Consider the following 18,996-nt stretch of genomic DNA (forward strand, 5'->3'; position numbering starts at 1 on the left):
TCTCTAGTTAGAAGAATTGCTCATGCCCTTGGATGGGGCATTGGCCTCTGGCCTCCGTAGCCTACTGAGGAATTGCACGGTTTTGGTCTAAGCTCTGAGTGTGCAAACACACACGCACACGTGCACACACACCCCCCCTCCCCCCACGACAAGCATATGCCCAGGACTGATTCTTAGGAAAGTAGCCACCAGTCACCAACTAGCCACTGGCTAACATCAACGACAGCTTTTGCATTTTAGTTACTATTAAAAGAGTTGTTGGACTGATTCTTACACGTTTATGGCCATTTGAGAGCTAAGTAACTTGGGGGCAGAAGAAACAACAGAGAGACAGAGGACCTGGGTTAGAATTGTGGCTCTGCCCCTTAAAAGCTGTGTGACCTTCGGCGAGTCACTTAACCTCTCTGAGTGTATTTTTCTATCTCTGAAACGCTGTTCACAAGGCCTCCCTTTGAAAGTAACTGTAAAAGCTGAATGGGATGGGGGCACCTGGGTGGCTCAGTCGGTTAAGCCTCCGACTTTGGCTCAGGTAGCCTGGGAAGCCTGTTTTTAGAATGGCTTTGACCAGTAGACTAATTATAAAAAGTAACAATGACGTACTGGACATTTGCGGTATGTCTTGACATTCGTTGCTTCCTTTATTCATTCATTCAGCAAATATTTATTGTCAACTGTGTGCTAGCTCTGGGGGTTCCAGTGAGAAAGAAATGGATTAAGTCCTGCTTCATGGAACTTCCATTCTCCTGGTGGAGAGAGAAAAAAAGCAGTAAGCAGTCCCTCGACACTCAGGCATCCTTTGAGAGAGCAAGGAATCAGTACTATTACTGCAGTTTGACGACAAAGCTGAAGTTCTCGGGGTGGCGGAGGTCGGGGGGTGCCCGGGTGGCTCAGTCGGTTAAGCATCCGACTTCGGCTCAGGTCACGATCTCACGGTTCATGAGTTCGAGCCCCGCATCGGGCTCTGCGCTGACAGCTCGGAGCCTGGAGCCTGCTTCAGATCCTGTGTCTCCCTCTCTCTCTGCCCCTACCCCCCCCCCCCCCCCCCCCGCCGGTGCTCTATCTCTCTCTCTCAAAAATAAAAATAAACATTTTTTAAAAAAACCCCAAACAACAACCGAAGTTCCCAGAAGGTAAATACCTGGCTCCAAGTCCTGTAGCTAGTAAGTGGCAAAGAGAAAATGCTCCAAAGGTACTGTTTCTCTATGTTGCTTGGCTGACTCACCCCCCCCCCCCCCCCCACGTCATAAATTCGCACATTTGAACTTGTGTTTTATGTCACACCTATCAGGGATGATTCAGATTCCTCCTCTGTATGTGATAAACGGGTCACTTTCCATTCAGTGAAGTTGGTTAAGACCTTTCCTGCAGCTCACGCGACCGCTGGGACCACGTCTGGTGTGTGGAGTGGAGCAGTACCCTGGCTTGCTCCGGGCCACGGTTTCCGGTAGAGGCCGCCTGCACTCTGGGGTTCTTGCCACCTCTCCACGCGGTCCCTCTCGGCTGGCTAGTGCTTCCTGAGCTCAGGGTTGGGCAGGGTGCTAAGCTGAGTGATGTGGGCAGGGCATGGTTTCTTCCTCAGGGCGTTTCTCGTAGTTTCCAGAAGAGGAAAAAAGATGGCTGCCGGTGAGGCATTCAGAGAAACCACACGGAGCGGTCTAGCCCTGTGGTCGGTGCTATGGAGGTGTGGACTGGGGACAGGCTAGGAGGACGGGAAGGGTCAGGGGAAAAGACAGCCCTTTAGCACGGCCTTGAAGGATGGGTGTGGAAGTAGAGGGAGAGGTGGATGGAGTATGAGGGCAGAGGAGAACCGTATTTGGGGGAGGAAAACTAAGTTTCCCTCTACCCTTTTAGGCTGAGACCACCCCTCCCCTCCCCGGTAACGACAGACAGATTAACAGGAGAAAACCCAGCAAATGTTGAATAACATGTATACCTCCCGTAGTCATGAGAGAGACTTAGGAAAATGGAGGAACTTCCTGAAATGGCCCAAGCCACCACCTTAAATACCATCTCCAGCTACTGGGGGGTCAAGTGGCCAGGTGGGAGGGAAGCCGGTGATAGGGGGTCACCAAGGAAAGCACAGTGAACAAGAGTGCGCTGGCTAATGCAGATTTAAGTCATCTTCCCCGCTGGTCAGAGGTTTTAGAGATGTTCAGCCTGCCTTCTCTTCCTGGTACACAGAGGGAGACATTCTTACAAATGGAGATTTCCTTTATAGATGTAAATGCTTTCTACAAAAGGGAAACTTGAGAGGGGCGCCTGGGTGGCTCAGTGGGCTAAACAAAAGGGAACCTTGTACCCAGCTCCTCCTGCCTCTGCTGTTTTCTTCAGAATAACCAGCTCAAAATAGTCCATACGCCTGAGAGGCGTGTTTGGGGCAGTGTGTTTTGGTCCCCTTCTCATACGATGCGTATTTCCGGCTTGGGCCCCTCACCACGACCATCTTCTGTGTTCAGTAAGCCACCTACCCGTACCTCGTTTGGATTTTCTCTTCCAGTATGGCCCACCTGGAGTCTATCAGCCAGGTCAGATAACAGATCGAGCAGTTCTTAACGTGTATCGTGGCTTGACAGGGAGACCAGCAGACGGCTACCTGTTGGATAAACACAAGGTGAGGGACCTCACGTTTCATTGCTGTTTCCGGTGTGACCTTCCTGGAACCTGAGATACGGGGTGCGTCACAGATTCTCTTGTGAGATTGATTGTGAACGCGGTTAATGAATATATAAACGTACGCGTTGCACCTCTGTCAATCCTAAACAGGCTCAAGCACACATGTGAATAGATACACACGTATTTTCCAGATGTTAACATCATTGACTGGGTGTCTTGATTATAAATGATACAAATGAGGGTTTTTTTTTTTTCTTTTTTACAATTTTTTTTTTCTTTTGCGTAAGTCTTCAGAGGGTCTGTGGCGCCAACGCCTTGTTCCTTTGTGTTTATTAGCTTGGGAAAGTAGACCAGGAGTTTTACAAAGATAGTGACCTGTTCATAGGAGCCACCATCAACGTGTGGGGAAGAAAAGTGCTTCTTTGCGACTGTGATAACTTTACGAAGACTTATTACAAGACTAAATATGGAATTGGTAAGTAAAACGTATGTCACTTAGAAAATAATACTTCGGGGTGCCTGGTGGTTCAGTCAGTTGAGCGTCCGTCTCTTGATTTGGGCTCAGATGATGATCCCACGGTCGTGGGATGGAGCCCTGCGTTGGGCTCTGTGCTGATCGTGGAACCTGCTTAAGATTCTCCCTCCGCCCCCCTCCCTGACTTGTGCTGTCTCTTTCTCTCTTATCAAATAAAAAATCAAGGGGCGCCCGGGTGGCTCAGTCGGTTAAGCGTCCGACTTCGGCTCCGGTGATGATCTCGCAGTTTGTGGGTTCAAGCCCCACGTTGGGCTCTGTGCTGACGGCTCGGAGCCCGGAGCCTGCTTCGGATTCTGTGTCTCCCTCTCTCTCTGCCCCTCCCCTGCTGGTGCTCTGTCGCTCTGTTTCTCAAGAATAAATAAATGTAAAAAAATCAAGCAAATAAAAAATAACGTTTAAAAATTTAGAATCTGTGTTCTGTAGTTTAGGATTTTGCTTTTGAGTTGCAAATGCTAAGCTCAGAATAGCTACCATGTATTCATTGAGCATTTGCTGGTAGGCGTTTGTTGTGTTACTCCTAACAACGATTCGAGACTCATTGTCCCCATTTTAGAGGTGAAGAAGCCGAGGTTTTAAAGGCTTAAAAAGCTGAGGTGAAGAAGCTGAGGCTGACTTGTCGAAGGCTATGCAGTAAGTGAAGGGTGAGCTGAGCTCTGAACTTGTCTACCTGATGCCAGAGGCTTCCGTTTTCCTTTACAGCCGACCCTCTGCCTGACTGCAGCTCGGGCTCCATGTTCTCCGGTCGAGCAACTGAAATGGAAATCTGAATGCTTTTCTTTTCACTGAATTCCTGCTTACTGCAATGGGTATACTGCTTATCTGAGTTCTCTGAGTCTCTCGTGCCAGTTTGTTCTACCTTTCCTGGTGAAGCCCAGCCATGTTTCCAGCTTTTCTCTCTCCTTAGACATCCGTTCTCTTCAGATGAGTTCAGTTCAGAATGAGAAGAAGGGGTTTATTAAGAACTTACTGGGGGGCGGGGTGCCCCTGGGTGGCTCAGTCGGTTAACCGTCTGACTCTTTATTTCAGCTCAGGTCATCATCTCACGGTTTGTGAGTTCCAGCCCCGCATCAGCCTCTGTGCTGACAGCACAGAACCTGCTTGGGATTCTCTCTCTCCCTCTCTCTCAAAAGAAAGAAATAAGCTTAAAAAAAAAAAAAAAAGAACCTACTAGGTACAGGTTGTTGTAGTAGGACTTAGGAGCTGTGGAGTTAAAGAGTTTCTTAGGCCGGAAGGAGCGCAGAAACCTACTGCGTGTTCCGTGGCGTTACGAGAATCGTAGAAGCAGGCAGAGGATCTGACATGAAACCCGAACAACAAAGCCCTCATTTGTGAAACCTGCCAGCCAGCCCTGCCCCCTTCCTGGGCCCTGCTCCAGGTACCTGTCCCTGAGTGGAAGTGATGGTGGGGAGGAGGGTTGCCGACCTCCCAGGTTGGGGTTTGGAGCTGGGGGGCAGGGGGGTAGTGCTTCCTCCCGTATTCTTGTCTGAGACAAGGCACTTTGTTACTAGAATGAGTACCTCACATGTCTTGGTGTTCCCATTGTGTAGCATTCCTGGCCTCCTGGGCATCTTCCTGTCGTGGGAGAAGGCACACAGCATACACAAAGGGTTGGCACAAAAAACACTTTGGATTTCACTCTTCTGTTCATTAAGGGAATTTGTTCCACGGCATTTGCTTGCCAGATTAGTCACAATGCACGGGCCTTAGGGGGCCACATCGGTAGCCTCTTCTGTTACTGTCTAAAAGTCGTGCTCTCTCGTGGACGCAGTTGGGCACATTAGTTTTGGGGACTGTGGACACGAGGCAGCCAGGCATGTGCATGTGGTGGCTGTTGGGGAGGAGTTGCTAGTGGTCCGCAGATCCCTGGGAAGGAGGATTTGGTTTTTAATGAATGTCGATGCCTGTGTAGAATCAGTAAGTCTTCGGGGTAGGCTTAAAACTTGAAGAAGAAGAAAAAAAAACATATATAGAAAAGACGAGTTAACTGAAGACGTTGACCTCCGTCCCACTGAAAGATGGTCTTAATGTGAAGGACGTGGCAAAGGTTTCCAAACCTCATCTGATCCCTTCAGCGCAAAGCCCCAACATTTGGTTAATGCTTGTCTGCCAGCTCGATTTCGAGACTGCAAAGGTTGCATTTGGGAAAATGAACGTGGTACTGGTGAGACATGGTATGTTGTTAGTCTCCTAACCGGTTTGCAGGGCACTGGCAGAGACAGAGTGACTTCTCTGGCGTCCTCTAAATCTAGCCGTCCTCGGCAAACAGATCAGCTCTAGATGCCCGATGGTCCATTTTGGTTGATCCCTGGCGCTTAATTTCTTTCTGCTCACTTCTCTGGGTCACTCTATACAATTATGCATTATGTAAAAAAAAAAAAAAAAAAAGGAGTCTGTGCCTTTAAAGCTAATATAACACGAGCATCGTGCATTTAAACAGAAAATTATGCAAATGCAAAATTATGATGCATTTTATAGTCACGCTGACTTTTTATATTTCTCATATGTTAAAATATCCCATTTAACAGACACTATTATTACACAGCATTTCTTGAGTCACAACAGTGTACTTAATGTAAGTAATGACTAGAAATTATATCCATGGTGCAAGCGGGGCGGGGGTGGGTGGGTCGTGAATCCGCATTCTCTGGTAATCGTTACTTTGCCTTTTCTGACTTTTTGGTGAGGTTAAATTAGCGTACTTCATGTTACTCATATACAGTCACATCTGACATCTCGATTGAGTTTAGAATTCGTCTGCTTCTCTAAATTCAGAAGACCGCATTTTACGCATTATATTCTTGTATCCTTGAAGTTCAAACTAGAACAGAGTCCCGTCAGTAAGTGTGGTCGCACTTCCTCCCTTGTCAGGAATTGTGGCCAGTGCAGTCCAGGAAGGCGCAGACAGGCGCTAACCACACCACTGGGACCTCCTAAGAGGGGCCGGGGAGAGATTTGTAAATGCCACCTTGGTGCTTTTTAGTACCTTCTCCTATCTAATGACACCTCAGCAGATTTGGGGTGGTGGGGGGGGGGGCGGTGAGAAAAAAATGGCAGACAGACAAAGAGAAGGGGTTGGTCACAGTCCCAAGGAAGGTGCAGGGGTAAGCTTTCTATTTATGTAGAAGCAGAGGGCTCCATAGAATTCCACGAGAGATTTGTGCCCCTGTGTAAAACCCAATTTGACTCCTAAAACAAAATGAGGGTTCTTTTGTGCGTTCAAGGACTCTAAGGAGAAAGCGATTCCATAGACTCCTTGCATGGAACATTCCAATGTGACTCTCCCACTAGGCAGCTCGGCCATCCGCTGGCCCTGGCTCACCTGCCAGCCTGTAAGCATGTCACTTGCCTCGTGATTTCGTGTGGATGCATGCGGACCGGCAGATGGATGCCTGTTGGGCTTTCCTGTAGCATAAAGGTTAGAAAAGGCTCCAGGGGCTCCAGCAGGAGTTTCTCTCACTGAAGGCACGGGGACTTGAATGTAACCTGTTCTCACCTAGAATTCCTGCCTTGGGTTATTATTTCTTTGCTATAGGAGGACTTGCTTATCATCGAACCTTAGTGGCTGGGACAGCCAAAACTAGTAAAACAACAACAACAACACCAGCAACAACAAACCAGCTGTTTCCATTGCTTTTAAGTGCATATTAGGCTGTACTGACAGTAAAGATGAGCAGCATTCTTTAAAGCATCTTTGATTTTGTGGATTTCTTTCTGGCCTCCTGACGAACTCTGCACTGTTGGCGCCGGAAGCGGTGGGACATCCAAGATGAGAATTTAATGGTCATTGGCGCAAATTAGCTATCCCAAGCTGCGGCGTCAGTCGTAGACTCTGCTTCTGGTTGCACCCCGTGGCCTCAACGGATCTAACAATTTTGCCCCTTTTTCCGTCCGCCGCGAAGCACAGAGGGTTTGAGGAATGGACGGTCCCTGAAGGATTTTCGAGCGAGGGCTCAAGAATAATGTGATTCACTAATTATTTGCCCCCGAAATGAACATCCCACCAAACTCATTTGACCTGGGTATTGGGTACAAGCAGAGGGGGGTTTATTTTGATGTTAATGAAGTTAATGAAGTCTGAGCTTTAGGATTCTTCCATGGCCTGAGCCCCAGTCCAAAGCCCCGATCCTAATTTTGTCTTAACAATTTTGGCATTCTTTGTATTGAAGCGCTTACTCCCAAATTATGTAAGCTTCAGGCCTCCTAGAATCTGGGTCCGTATCTGGGTTACTAGAACATACAGGATGAGCTTTGAGGGGTGCCTGGGTGGCTCAGTCAGTTAAGTGGCTGACTCTTGATTTTGGCTCAGGTCACCGTCTCATGGTTGGTTTGTGAGATCGAGCCCCGTGTCAGGATCTGCACTGATGGTGCGGAGCCTGCTTGGGATTCTCTCTCTCTCTCTCTCTCTCTCTCTCTCTCCGCCCCTCTCCCGCTCATGTTCTCACTTTCTCAAAATAAATAAACATTAAAAAAAAAAAAAAGATGAACTTTGAGGTGATTGAAGGCATTTTCCAGCATTGTTTCCAATCGAGATGGCAAATAGTAAAAATCACAGTGAAGGATCATTAACATTCGTCTTAAAAACATCATCTTTCTGGGGCGCCTGGGTGGCTCAGTCGGTTGAGTGTCCTGACTTCGGCTCAGGTCACGATCTCGTGGTTTGTGGGTTCCAGCCCCATGCCGGGCTCTGTGCTGACAGCTGGGATCCTGGAGCCTGCTTCAGATTCTGGGTCTCCCTCTCTCTCTGCCCCACCCTTGCTCACGCTCTCTCAAAAATAAATAAACATTAAAAAAAAATTAAAAACATCGCCTTTCTGTAATTTTGTTGGAATCTAGTTAATCGTGGATAGGCACTCAGTATATTTGCTTTTACAACTCGCTCGGAATGAGAGGAATCAGGCCATTGAAGTGACAGAGGTGTCTCAGAGTTCAGCAGGGTGCCATTTAAGAAGATATTTGGGAAGATGCTGTGTACAAAACTGGTATAATTTTTCATTTATTCAAGGAACATTTTTTTAATATCTGAAGCATGCAAGATGCTGGGATGATGGAAAACCAAAGACAGGAAACATAGGTGCAAGTCCGAAGCCTTGTGGGTGTACACGATTACCCAGAGAAAAAGATGTATGTGCTACGAAAAAGTCAGGCATGATAGAGGGGAACACTCCTCGGCTTCTATACACTAGATGGCGCTGTGGGTGCAGAGGAAAGCTTGAAATTGGTTCTTTTGTTACTTAAATCTGTTGCAAAAATCATGTAGTTGAGAGCAAACAACACTTATAAAACTTGTAATTCTGGCGGGGGGGAGGTATAGAATGCATTCTTAATTATTTTGTGATTCAGCATATGTCCTCTTTTGGTTACACTGTTCAGATTTGTACGCAGAGTCGTATGTATGCATGTGTCCCCTTGTTAGAAGAAACTGATCACGCCCCGATGTGCTGCTAATCACAGAGTTTTCCCTGCCATCCTGTGGTCCTTTCCCTGAAATGAAGGTACCAGTCAGTGGTGTGTTTGATTTGCCGGTTAACAATAATAGGGGTCGACTGCAGCTCTACCTAATTCCAAGATTTGAACTTTCCTCTTTATTACCAAGATTTTAATTGCCACAAAAATAGCAATAGGAGAGGCTCGCAAGCCACTTCTGTACTGGCTGCCTGGCTGGTCCCTTTCACTGAGCCAGTGAGAAATCTTTGATGGCATTCTCTTCGCCAATATGTCTTCTGTGAACGGTTTCTGTTAGGGCAGAACAATACTCTTTTGGGGATTATGCTCGAGGGGATTTCACACAAAGGCTAAGGAAATAAGGAAGTCTAAGGAAATGTGAAAGTTGAAAATGTTTTCAAATCAGGAGTTAGAAATAGCCTCGGACCCTTAGCCTTTTGATCTATCAGTAAAAAAAAACAAAACAAAACCCTCAATTCGAAGACTTTGGTTGCCTTGGATGACAAATTGATGTGTATTTTCCATTATAGAGTTGTGCTTTAAATCTATACTCTTCTATTGGAAGTCTGACAGCAGAGGGGCGCTTGGATGGCTCAGTCGAGTCGGTTAAATGTCCGACTTCCGCTGTGGTCATGATCTCCTGGTTCGTGGGTTCGAGCCCCACATCCGGCTCTGCGCTGACAGCTGGGAGCCTGGAGCCTGCTTTGGATTCTGTGTCTCCCTCTCTCTCTGCCCCTCCCCTGCGCACGCTCGCTCACTCTCTCTGTCAAAAATAAACAAACAAACAAAAAAACGTTAACAGGGGAAAAGGAAATCTTTGCTTGTACGGAACTCCTTAGAGTCATGAATGTTTTGTTGTGTTTGTTTTCCGAAAGATTCTGGCATTTTCTTTGCCCTTTGTGGTGGGGCAAACACAAGTGACTTGGAGATTATACAGCCTCACAGACGAGTGCCTAACAGCTCCCAGGCAATTGCAAATATGTCCCCAGCCCTCTGTCCATCGCTCCATCCACACAGATGATGAGTTAAAGAAAAGCAATGACATTTACCCAGAACGCTCCCTTTGAGCGAGTAAGCAGTGGCTATTCTTTCAAGTTTTGTGTATTTGTTTTCAGCTTTATTCTTGGTTTTCTGCCTCCATCACATCTGAGTACAATTGCAACCTGGAGCCGTGGCTGGTGAGAAGTTTTGATTTGGTTTTGTAACTCGATGGGGAAGTGCCATGGCCTGGAGTTGAGTTAGAGGAAAAGAGAGAGGTCTGAAGAAGGGGACGCAGGAGGAGGGGATGGTGCTTGGGGAAGGTAAAGGCAAAACAGTGAGGAATCAGGCCTGTTTGGAAAGGAGTTTGATTAGGGAGTGTTGACTGAAGACGGGAGAGGGCTAAATTCCAGGTTAAAATCTGGGATGGGCGGGTGGCAGAACGTTCCAAGTTTGAATTTTCATATCATTGGGAAAATCACAGGAGGACAGAAAAGAGTCAGAAATGGGGATGTGATGACAAAAGAGAAATGTTTACTTACTTGACATAGGCAGTTTCTTTTTCCTTTCTCTCTTTTGAACCAATGGCGATTATTGAGTGACTTCTTTGGTTTCTGTAAACATGATTGAAACCTACCCTCCGAGGATTTTGCTGTGTTTTCTTTGAAAGAGTTTAAAATAGTCCATCTTGAAAACATAACAAACCTTTCAAAACAGCCACAATCGGGGCGAAAAAAAAAAAAAACACAAAAAAACCCCAAAGCAACCCAAACCAAAATAAAAACCATTGACGTCTCGTTTGCCTTTGTTTTGTTACAGAGAACTTTACCTCGATTTCTTGCAAGGCTCCTCCTCCTCCAAAGATAGAAAGGAAATTTCCGCCTCATAACGGCTTTGGTTCGGAAGAGGACTCTCTCCGCACCTGCATAGGCCTTGTGCCCACACCTCATCAGAGGAACTTTAAGAAGTTCATGGAGAAGAACAGGTGCTTGAGGGAACCATGATTTGGGTCTGATCTTTCCCAGATGTGTTGGGTTTATACTGTAGGCCTCATGGTGGAACTGATGATGCTTAGCCCCATGTAATTCAAAGTCCAGTAACATGCTGTTAGAGCTTTTCAACGAATTTAGTTTTCCCAGGATTCTTGAGACACAGTGGACCTAGAACATTCTATAACTTTAAGGTGTACAGCATAAAGATTGGATATGTATATATGTTGGAAAAAAAAAACGGTCACCACCAGAAGATCAGTTCACGTCGGTCACCTCACACAGTTACAACTTTTGTTTTCCTGTCGTGATAAGAACTTCTAAGATCTACTCTCCCAGCAGCTTTTAAATACACGATAGGGTATTGTTAACTGTGGTCAGCTTGTCGTACATTACGTTCCCAGGACTTCTTGATCTTCTGTAGCTGAAGGTTTGTACCTTTTGACCCCCCTCACCCATTTTCCCAACCCCCAGCCCACCCACCCCCAAGTCTGGCAACCACCAACCTGATCTGTTTCTAGGAGTTGGGTTTTTTGAGATTCCACGTGGAAGTGAGATCATGTCTTTCTCTGCCCGACTCCTTTCACTTAGCGTAATGCCCTCAAGGTCTATCCGTGTTGCTGTAAATGGCAGGATTTCCTCCTTTTTTTACGGTTGGATAATATTCCATTGCAGATATAAGCCACATCTTCTGTATCCATTCATCTGTCGCTAGACGCCTTAGGTTGTTACCCTGTCTCGTTTCCTCCGGATATATTCCCGGAAGTAGAATTACTGGCTCATGTGGTGGTTTGAAGTTTTTTGAGGACCCTCCCTACTCTTTTCCATCGCGGTTGCCCCAGTTCACATTCCCATTAACAGGGCACGGGGGATCCCTTTCCACATCCGTACCATTGAATGGTCATTTGATTTCATTATCTTTTATTTCTACTTTTTTAAAAAGACGGAACACTTCCTGAATTTGCTGGTCATCCTGATGACCAAGGGACCATGCTGATCTCGGGATTGTTCTAACGCTAGTATGTGTGCTGCTGAAGTGAGACCCCCGGGTGATTATTTTATTTTATTGATTTATTTATTAAAAAAAATTTTTTTTAATGTTTGTTTATTTTTGAGACAGAGAGAGACAGAGCATGAACGGGGGAGGGTCAGAGAGAGAGGGAGACACAGAATTGGAAGCAGGCTCCAGGCTCTGAGCTGTCAGCCCAGAGCCCGACACGGGGCTCGAACTCACGGACTGTGAGATCATGACCTGAGCCGAAGTCGGACGCCCAACCGACTGAGCCACCCAGACGCCCCAATTAATGCTGTTTTAATTTGAGAGGTTTGGTTGAGTTTCGTAACTGTAGATTGCTCCCATGGGTGAATATAATTTCAAAAGCTGGACTTTGAAAATTATTCCTGATATACACGAGGAAAAATCTGCCCCTCCCATCAATATGTATAGAATGTGGGAACTGCCCATGGCTGCTGTTTACTTCTGCAGGGAGAGCAGGCCCTGGTGAGGGAAGTTGGGGGAAAAAGTGGGAAAATGTCGCAGACGTTTGAATAGGATGTGGGCTGAACATTGAAGTCCTGTGTGAGGGAAATACTGAGTCAGGAGAACGGGTGGAGAAAAATACTAAAGGGAACGTGTAGTAAGACCAGTGGAGGAGAAGAAAAAGCATTCTGAATTTGATCAAATGTAAGGAGATAAGATATGATTGTAGAACATTAAAAAAAATTTTTTTTTCAATGTTTGTTTATTTTTGAGAAAGAGACCGAGCACAAGTGGGGGAGGGGCAGAGAGAGAGGGAGCCACAGAATCCGAAGCAGGCTCCAGGCTCCAAGCTGTCAGCCCAGAGCCCGACGCGGGGCTCGAATCCACGAACCACGGGATCATGACCTGAGCCAAAATCGGATGCTTAACTGACTGAACCACCCAGGCACCCCTGATTGTAGAACATTTTGACACAGAGGGAACAGTAGTTTTGCTGTGTTGGTAAAAATGCCGAAAATATATGGAGAATCGTATAGGGTGTCTAAAAGGCTATCTTTGCCATCATGTGATGACCTTTACTTTTTAAGAAATACTCCTTTACTTTTAAGGACTTTAGAGTTCTGTTTTTTAAGTTTTGAAATTAATGCTACACCAAGTGTGGCCCCCACACTGGTTAGAAATCTTAATTCTTGGGCCTCAAGAATTTAGACCTACTAAAGGCAGAAACTCTGGCGGTGGGGGTGGGTGGGACCCGGCACTGTGTTTTAACCAGCCTTCCAGGGGGTTCTGATGGGCACCAGGCTTTGAGAGCCACTGAATCCCGTCACTTAAGAGGGACACCAGCTCATACTCCACCCCCCTTCTAGATAATAGAGTTTGCAGTGAATTTCCAGAGCCGGACTTCCAATGGATACTTTTCACTAACTGCTGTTTTTCAGGGCTGCTACCCGAAGGAGGCGGGCAAGAAGAATGTCCAATTGTAAAAGGAGAGGGAATTTTTCTTATAAGTAAACAAGATGAAATATGATCTAGGGTGTTGCTTCTGGAACCCGGGGGAAAACAGCTCCCTGTGGGTAGTTGCCTTAGTCTCTCTTTCTGTCTACACCGCATCAACTTGCCCACAGAGCACTGACTGTAGACAGCATTCCACGTCCTTGTCATGCTGTTGTGGCTGGACAATGGTGGTACAGGCACAAATGTGTCTAATTTTGTTTCTTTCTGTCCACTGCTCGTTCTGTGCCAGGAATACGCTTCCCTCAGGCTCCTCCCACACAGTGACCTTGTTTCCATAGTAACTGGCACATTCAGCGGGAGACTTACACAGGAGTTTGAATAACCCAAGGTTTTAAAACTGTGAGAACCTAAGGAAGACGATCTCACAAAGCACGCACAACAGTTTCTTGATGCTAATAAGCTGTGAATTGAGACGCGCGATTGTATGTGACATATGTTGACTATATGCATATTGCTGTTAAAAATTTTCCTGGGTGCTAATCGTTGCACGAGGTTAATGGTGATCCACCATCCAATGAATCGTTGAAGGAAATCGTTGGGAGTTCCAGATTGAGGCCTGTGAGGTTTTTAATGGAATGGAGACTTTATTTTCTGGGTAAAATTTCACTGTGGTAGCCTGCTGGGCAGATTGTCTAGTCTGACTTGGGAGAACCAGAATAATATCTTTCTTGGTTTTTTTTTTTTCAAGTTTTTATTTATCTTGAGAGAGAGAGCGCGCACACACGCACAACCAGGGGAGGACAGATTGAGAGAGGGGGAGAGAGGATCCCAAGCAGGCTCTGCTCGGTCAGCACAGAGCCAGACATCGGGGGGGGGGGGGGGCCGTGCTCAGCCTCACAAACCGTGAGATCATGACCTGAGTTGAAATCAGGAGTTGGATACTTAACCGACTGAGCCACCCAGGCGTCCCCAGAATAATCTCTTCCTTGCTGCACTGATGGAATTAGTTACTTTGTTCTCTGCGAGCCCACAGTACTCTGCTGATCATACCTTTAGAAATAATAATAATAGTATAGTATTACCGCTAATAAGCGATTTGTGGTTATGGTATGCTAACCGCTTTATGATACTTGATCTCATCTATTCCTCAAAACAACCTCATGAAGTACATAATATTACTTGTACCCATTCTTCACATGAGGAAACTGAGGCTCAGAGAGGCTATGCAATTTGCCCAAGCTCACACAGCTAATGTTTAGTTGAACTAGGATTTGAGCCCAGAGAGGTCCGACTCCTGGAGTTCACCTTCTTTCCACAGAGGCTGTACTTATCAGGGTGTGTGGCAATTACTTGTTTATGTAATTGTGGTGTCCCCCCCCCCCCCACTAGATCGAGAGCTCTTTGAGGGCAGGGGCTAGCTTAACTGCTTCCCTCAGAGTCTGAACAGTGCTGGCTGCGGACTTGGGGCTCATTAAATATTTTGCCCAATAAGAGAAGGAACGGATGAGCAAGGAAGTAAATGGAATACACATTCACCCTTCCAGTTTTTATGGATAGAAGAGACAAATGACTTCCCACCAGGAAAGCTATCATCCCAGACTTGGGCTATTCATAGCCATCTAGCACCCAAAACTCCACGGCTTAATCTTCATCTCTGACTTGCTTCAGATGTTTTTCCACCTGCTGTCTCCATCAGTCATGCGTTTTCCTTCTCTTAAGAATTTTTTTTTTCTCGTCAATAAAAAGAAATCTTCTCATCTCTTCCAACCAGAAGACTATAGCCCCCCACTGTTTGTGAGGTTTTGAGTAGGTATGGAGCACTGATCTAGGGGGCTTGAGATCCATCAGTGGACAAAACAGACGCAAAGCCCTAGCCTCCTACAACTTACCTTCTGGCTGGGGGAGGCAGACAGCGCGCAGTTCAGATGATAAATAAGTTTGTTCCGTGAGTATGTAGAAGGTGTTAAATACCACAGGAAAAGTCAAGACTGTAATCAGTTGCTATGAAAAGAATAAAGAGAAACTGGTAGTGTGGGGCTAAGGGACACCCCTGGATTCATTTTTTTTTTTTTTTTAAAGCGTGGTCTGGGGCACCTGGGTGGGTCAGTCGGTTACGCATCTGATTTTGGCTCAGGTACGATCTATCTCACGGTCTGTGAGTTCGAGCCCCGCATCGGGCTCGCTGCTGTCAGCACAGAGCCTGCTTCAGATCCTCTGTCTCCCTCCCTCTCTCTGCCTCTCCCACTTGCTCGTGCTCTCTCTCTCTCAAAAATATACTTAAAAAAAATAGCACGGTCTGGATGGACCTTACTAAGGAGGGGGAGGAAATCTGTTCTAGGCAGAAGGAAGAGCTGGTGTAAGGACCCAGAGCAAGGAACAGGCTAACTGGATAGAACACATGAGTGAAGGAACAGAGTAGACCGATTAAGAGAGGTAATAGAGGATCAGATCCTATAGGACATTGTAGACCATTATAAGGATTCTTTTGGCTTCAAGTGATAAGGGGAGCCTTTGGGAAGTTAGAGCAGGGGAACGACTTGATGTCATTTATATACTAAAAGAATCACTCCAGGGGCGCCTGGGTGGCTCCATCAGTTGAGCGTCCAACTCTTGATTTCGGCTCAGGTCGTGATCCCAGGGTTATGGCGTTGAGCCCTGCGTCGGGCTCTACGCTGAGTCTGGAGCCTACTTGAGATTCCCTCTCTCCCCCAGCCCTGCCCCTCTCCCCAACTCGCACGTGCTCTCTAAAATAAATCACTCTAGCTGCAGCGTAGAGAGTAGACTGTAGAAAGGCGATGGTAGGAGTAAAGATTAGTTCAGAGGCTACCGCAGCGGTCCAAGAGAAAAGTTACGACGGCTCGGACCTGGGTGGGTGCCGTGGAAGTGACGAGACAGCAGATTCCAGAAATATTCTGAAAGGTTGAATTAATGGGATTCCCTGACAGATTTGGACTGGAGGTCTGAAAGAAGAGAGGTGTTTGTAAAGATGACTTCCAAGGTTTTGACCTGAGCCACTGGGAAGATAGAGTTGCCATCTACCGAGAGGAGAAAGACTATAGGTAGAGTAGGTGTGGGGCGAGAACAGAAGTTCAGTATGGGCACGAGTGAAGTTTGAGATGTCTCTTCGCTATCAAGTGGAGATACTGAGTAGGCAATTGGATATATATACAGGTCTGCGGTTTGGGAGACAGGTCTGAGTTAGAGACTGAAGTTTGGAAGTCATCAGCATGGGATTTAAAGACCTAATATTAGAAGAGATCACCAAGGGAGTGAATATACACTGAGAAGTGGATGACCAAGCTATTCCTTGTAGAGTACCGTATTTATAAAAACAAAAGAGCAATCCACGTAGAAGTGGGCCTGTGCAGTTCAAACCCGTGTCGCTCAAGAGCCAACTGTATGGTGTAGGTGGTTACGGCAAATACCTGTAGGGGTGTGTGTTTGAACCTGGCCGTGGCCCGGAAAGCCAGGTCGAGCAATATAGGTGATATAATAGGAAGCAGGGAAAATGCTAGTTTTTCGAGCGCTGGGAGTATTGTGATAAAAAGAGAGTTTAGACAGTTTTGATAATTAGTTTATTAGTCAAGGAAATAGCTGAAGATACTAACGGTGTTTTTCAAAGTGTGCTCTGGGGGACCGCTTCATCAGAATCTCCCGGGGAGCTTATTAAAAATGCAGGTTTCTGGAGATGCAAGCTAACTACCGAATCCGTATCTCTGGGGGGGGTAGGACTCTGGATTCTGTATATTTAACAGCTTCCCCGGGTGACCTTTAAACACAACAAAGTTTGTGAACCGCGGCTCTAAAGATTTTGTTTGAGTAAATCATATTCCTGACTGATGAGTTCTCCAGAACACAAGACGTAGGTGAACCAATGGCATTTTCAATGTGAAAAACCCACACTAACCATCCACACTTCTAAATGTATGGAAGTTCTAAGAAGCTAAGTTTACAGTAGTGTTCGTTTGGCCTGACGTTACACTTCCTTCAGTTGTTTGGGTGGTATTTCAGGTATCTGTAACAGTTAATGGGTCTTTCATGAGACGGGTTATATAATCTGTTACTTACTATCTTTTTAAGGTTTATTTATTTTTCAGAAAGACAGTACAAGTGAGGGGCAGAGAGAGAGAGACAATCCCAAGCAGGCTCCACACTGTCCGTGCAGAGCCCGATGCAGGTTCGTGAGAACCATGAGATCATGACCTGAGCCAAAATCAAGAGTCAAATGCTTAGCCTACTGAGCCACCCAGGTGCCCCCATAATCTGTTAGTCACAAATCCATTTATGTACCAGAGAAGATGGTTGACCAGGTATAGCTGCCCCCATGCTATCTGAGGTCTGTCTGAAGCCACAGAAACTAGGAAGGAAGAAGACAGAGCTGTGGGCACCTGGCTGTTTGGCCCGGGCTACCCTAAGGCTAGCCTCCCAAACTGCTACTTTCCATCTCCCGTGAGGCCTTACGCCAACATAGCTGGGAATTTGGTACCACGCCTTTTCAGCCGTTTCTTTAGACACTTGGGGGAAAGGGGCAGAGAAAGGCAAGTCAGAAATACGATTTTTGTTGCTGTGTCTTCGTCGCTGTGACCGCAGGGAAAGGATAATTTTCGGCATAGGAGAATCTGAAAGCGGGGGGCCTCCCTGCTTGGAGCTGTGACAGGGAAGTGATGAAGTTCATGGTTTATTTTACTCTGTGCCTCCTTGAGGCAAGGATTTTGATGATCAAACTCCTCCCCGAGGGTTTAGGATTTTACAAAGGCCACCTTTTACCAGCTGATATCCACAGCCATGCTTCTCCTGATGGACCATGAATTAATTTTAATTTCTTCAATGACCAGGCAGTGAACTTTGGGAACTTTTTTTTTTTTAAGTTTTATTTATTTATTTTGAGTGAGTGTGCTTGCAAGCTGGGGAGAGACAGAGAGAGAGAGAGAGAGAGAGAGAGAGAGAGAGAGAGAGAGAGAGAGAGAATCCCAAGCAGGCTCTGTGCTGTCAGGGTGGAGCCTGATGCAGGGCTCGAACTCCTGAACCGTGAGATCGTGACCTGAGCCGAAACCAAGAGTCAGACGCTTAACCGACTAAGCCACCCAGGCGTCCCTGGGAACTTTTGATTCTAGAATTTGATCCCTTCTTCCATCTACCAGACTGTTGTATTCTAAGTGCAAGTTTCAATCTATGTGGGTCTTTTAACAACTTTCTACATTTATTGGGCACCTACAATGCAAAAAATATTATATTAGACGATGGTTTATAAAGACACGTAATAGGCACTCACAGTATGGGTGATATGTGTTATAAAGGGGCAGGTCTATCATATTTAATGTAGTACAGGGGGCACTTCCCCTGGCCGTCTAAAGAATAAGGGATATTTTAACTAACTGAGAAAACTGCTCTGCATTTGGATCGAAAGCCTTAATAAGGAGGTGGTTGAACTTTTTTCAACTTCAGAGAGTTTATATCACTATCCAAACTGTAGCACATCCCGTGGATGGGGGAGATGGGTGAAGGGGGTCAACAGGTACAAACTTCTAATTATGAAACAAGTCCTGGGGATGTAATATACAGTATGGTGATTATAGTTAATAATACCGTATTGCATGTTTGAAACTTGTGAAGAGAGTAGATCTTAAAAGTTCTCATCACAAGAGACTCTTAAATACTGAGAACAAACTGAGGGTTGAAGGGGGGTCGGGGGGAGAGGGGAAAGTGGGTGATGGGCATGGAGGCGGGCACCTGTTGGGATGAGCACTGGGTGTTGTATGGAAACCAATTTGACAGTAAATTATATTTAATAATAATAAAAGATCTCATCACAAGAAACACAACGTATAACTATGTGATGACGGATTGTGAGTAGACTTACTTTGGTGACCATATTGAATCATTATGTTGTACACCTGAAACTGATAACCATGTTGTAAGTCAGTCATACTGCAGTTAAAAAAAAATATATATAGCACACCTTTTGCAAGTTTTTTTTATTTTAACATATGTAATAAGGCTGTAAC

General features: G+C 46.0%; 1 protein-coding gene across 2 annotated transcripts in view; it reads left to right on the top strand.

Moving 5' to 3' along the window:
- Nucleotides 1–18,996, top strand: part of EFHC2 (EF-hand domain containing 2) — a 183,274-nt gene that overhangs the window by 77,665 nt on the left and 86,613 nt on the right. For both annotated transcript variants that reach the window (XM_053891684.1, XM_053891685.1), the window contains 3 exons: nt 2,498–2,611; nt 2,950–3,088; nt 10,388–10,553. In XM_053891684.1, the coding sequence (XP_053747659.1) occupies nt 2,498–2,611; nt 2,950–3,088; nt 10,388–10,553 (419 nt within the window). The remainder of the gene's footprint in view (nt 1–2,497; nt 2,612–2,949; nt 3,089–10,387; nt 10,554–18,996) is intronic.

The sequence above is a fragment of the Panthera pardus genome, unplaced genomic scaffold (assembly GCF_024362965.1).
Source record: "Panthera pardus isolate Hobbes unplaced genomic scaffold, ASM2436296v1 HiC_scaffold_27, whole genome shotgun sequence".
In the NCBI taxonomy this organism is placed as follows: domain Eukaryota; kingdom Metazoa; phylum Chordata; class Mammalia; order Carnivora; family Felidae; genus Panthera; species Panthera pardus.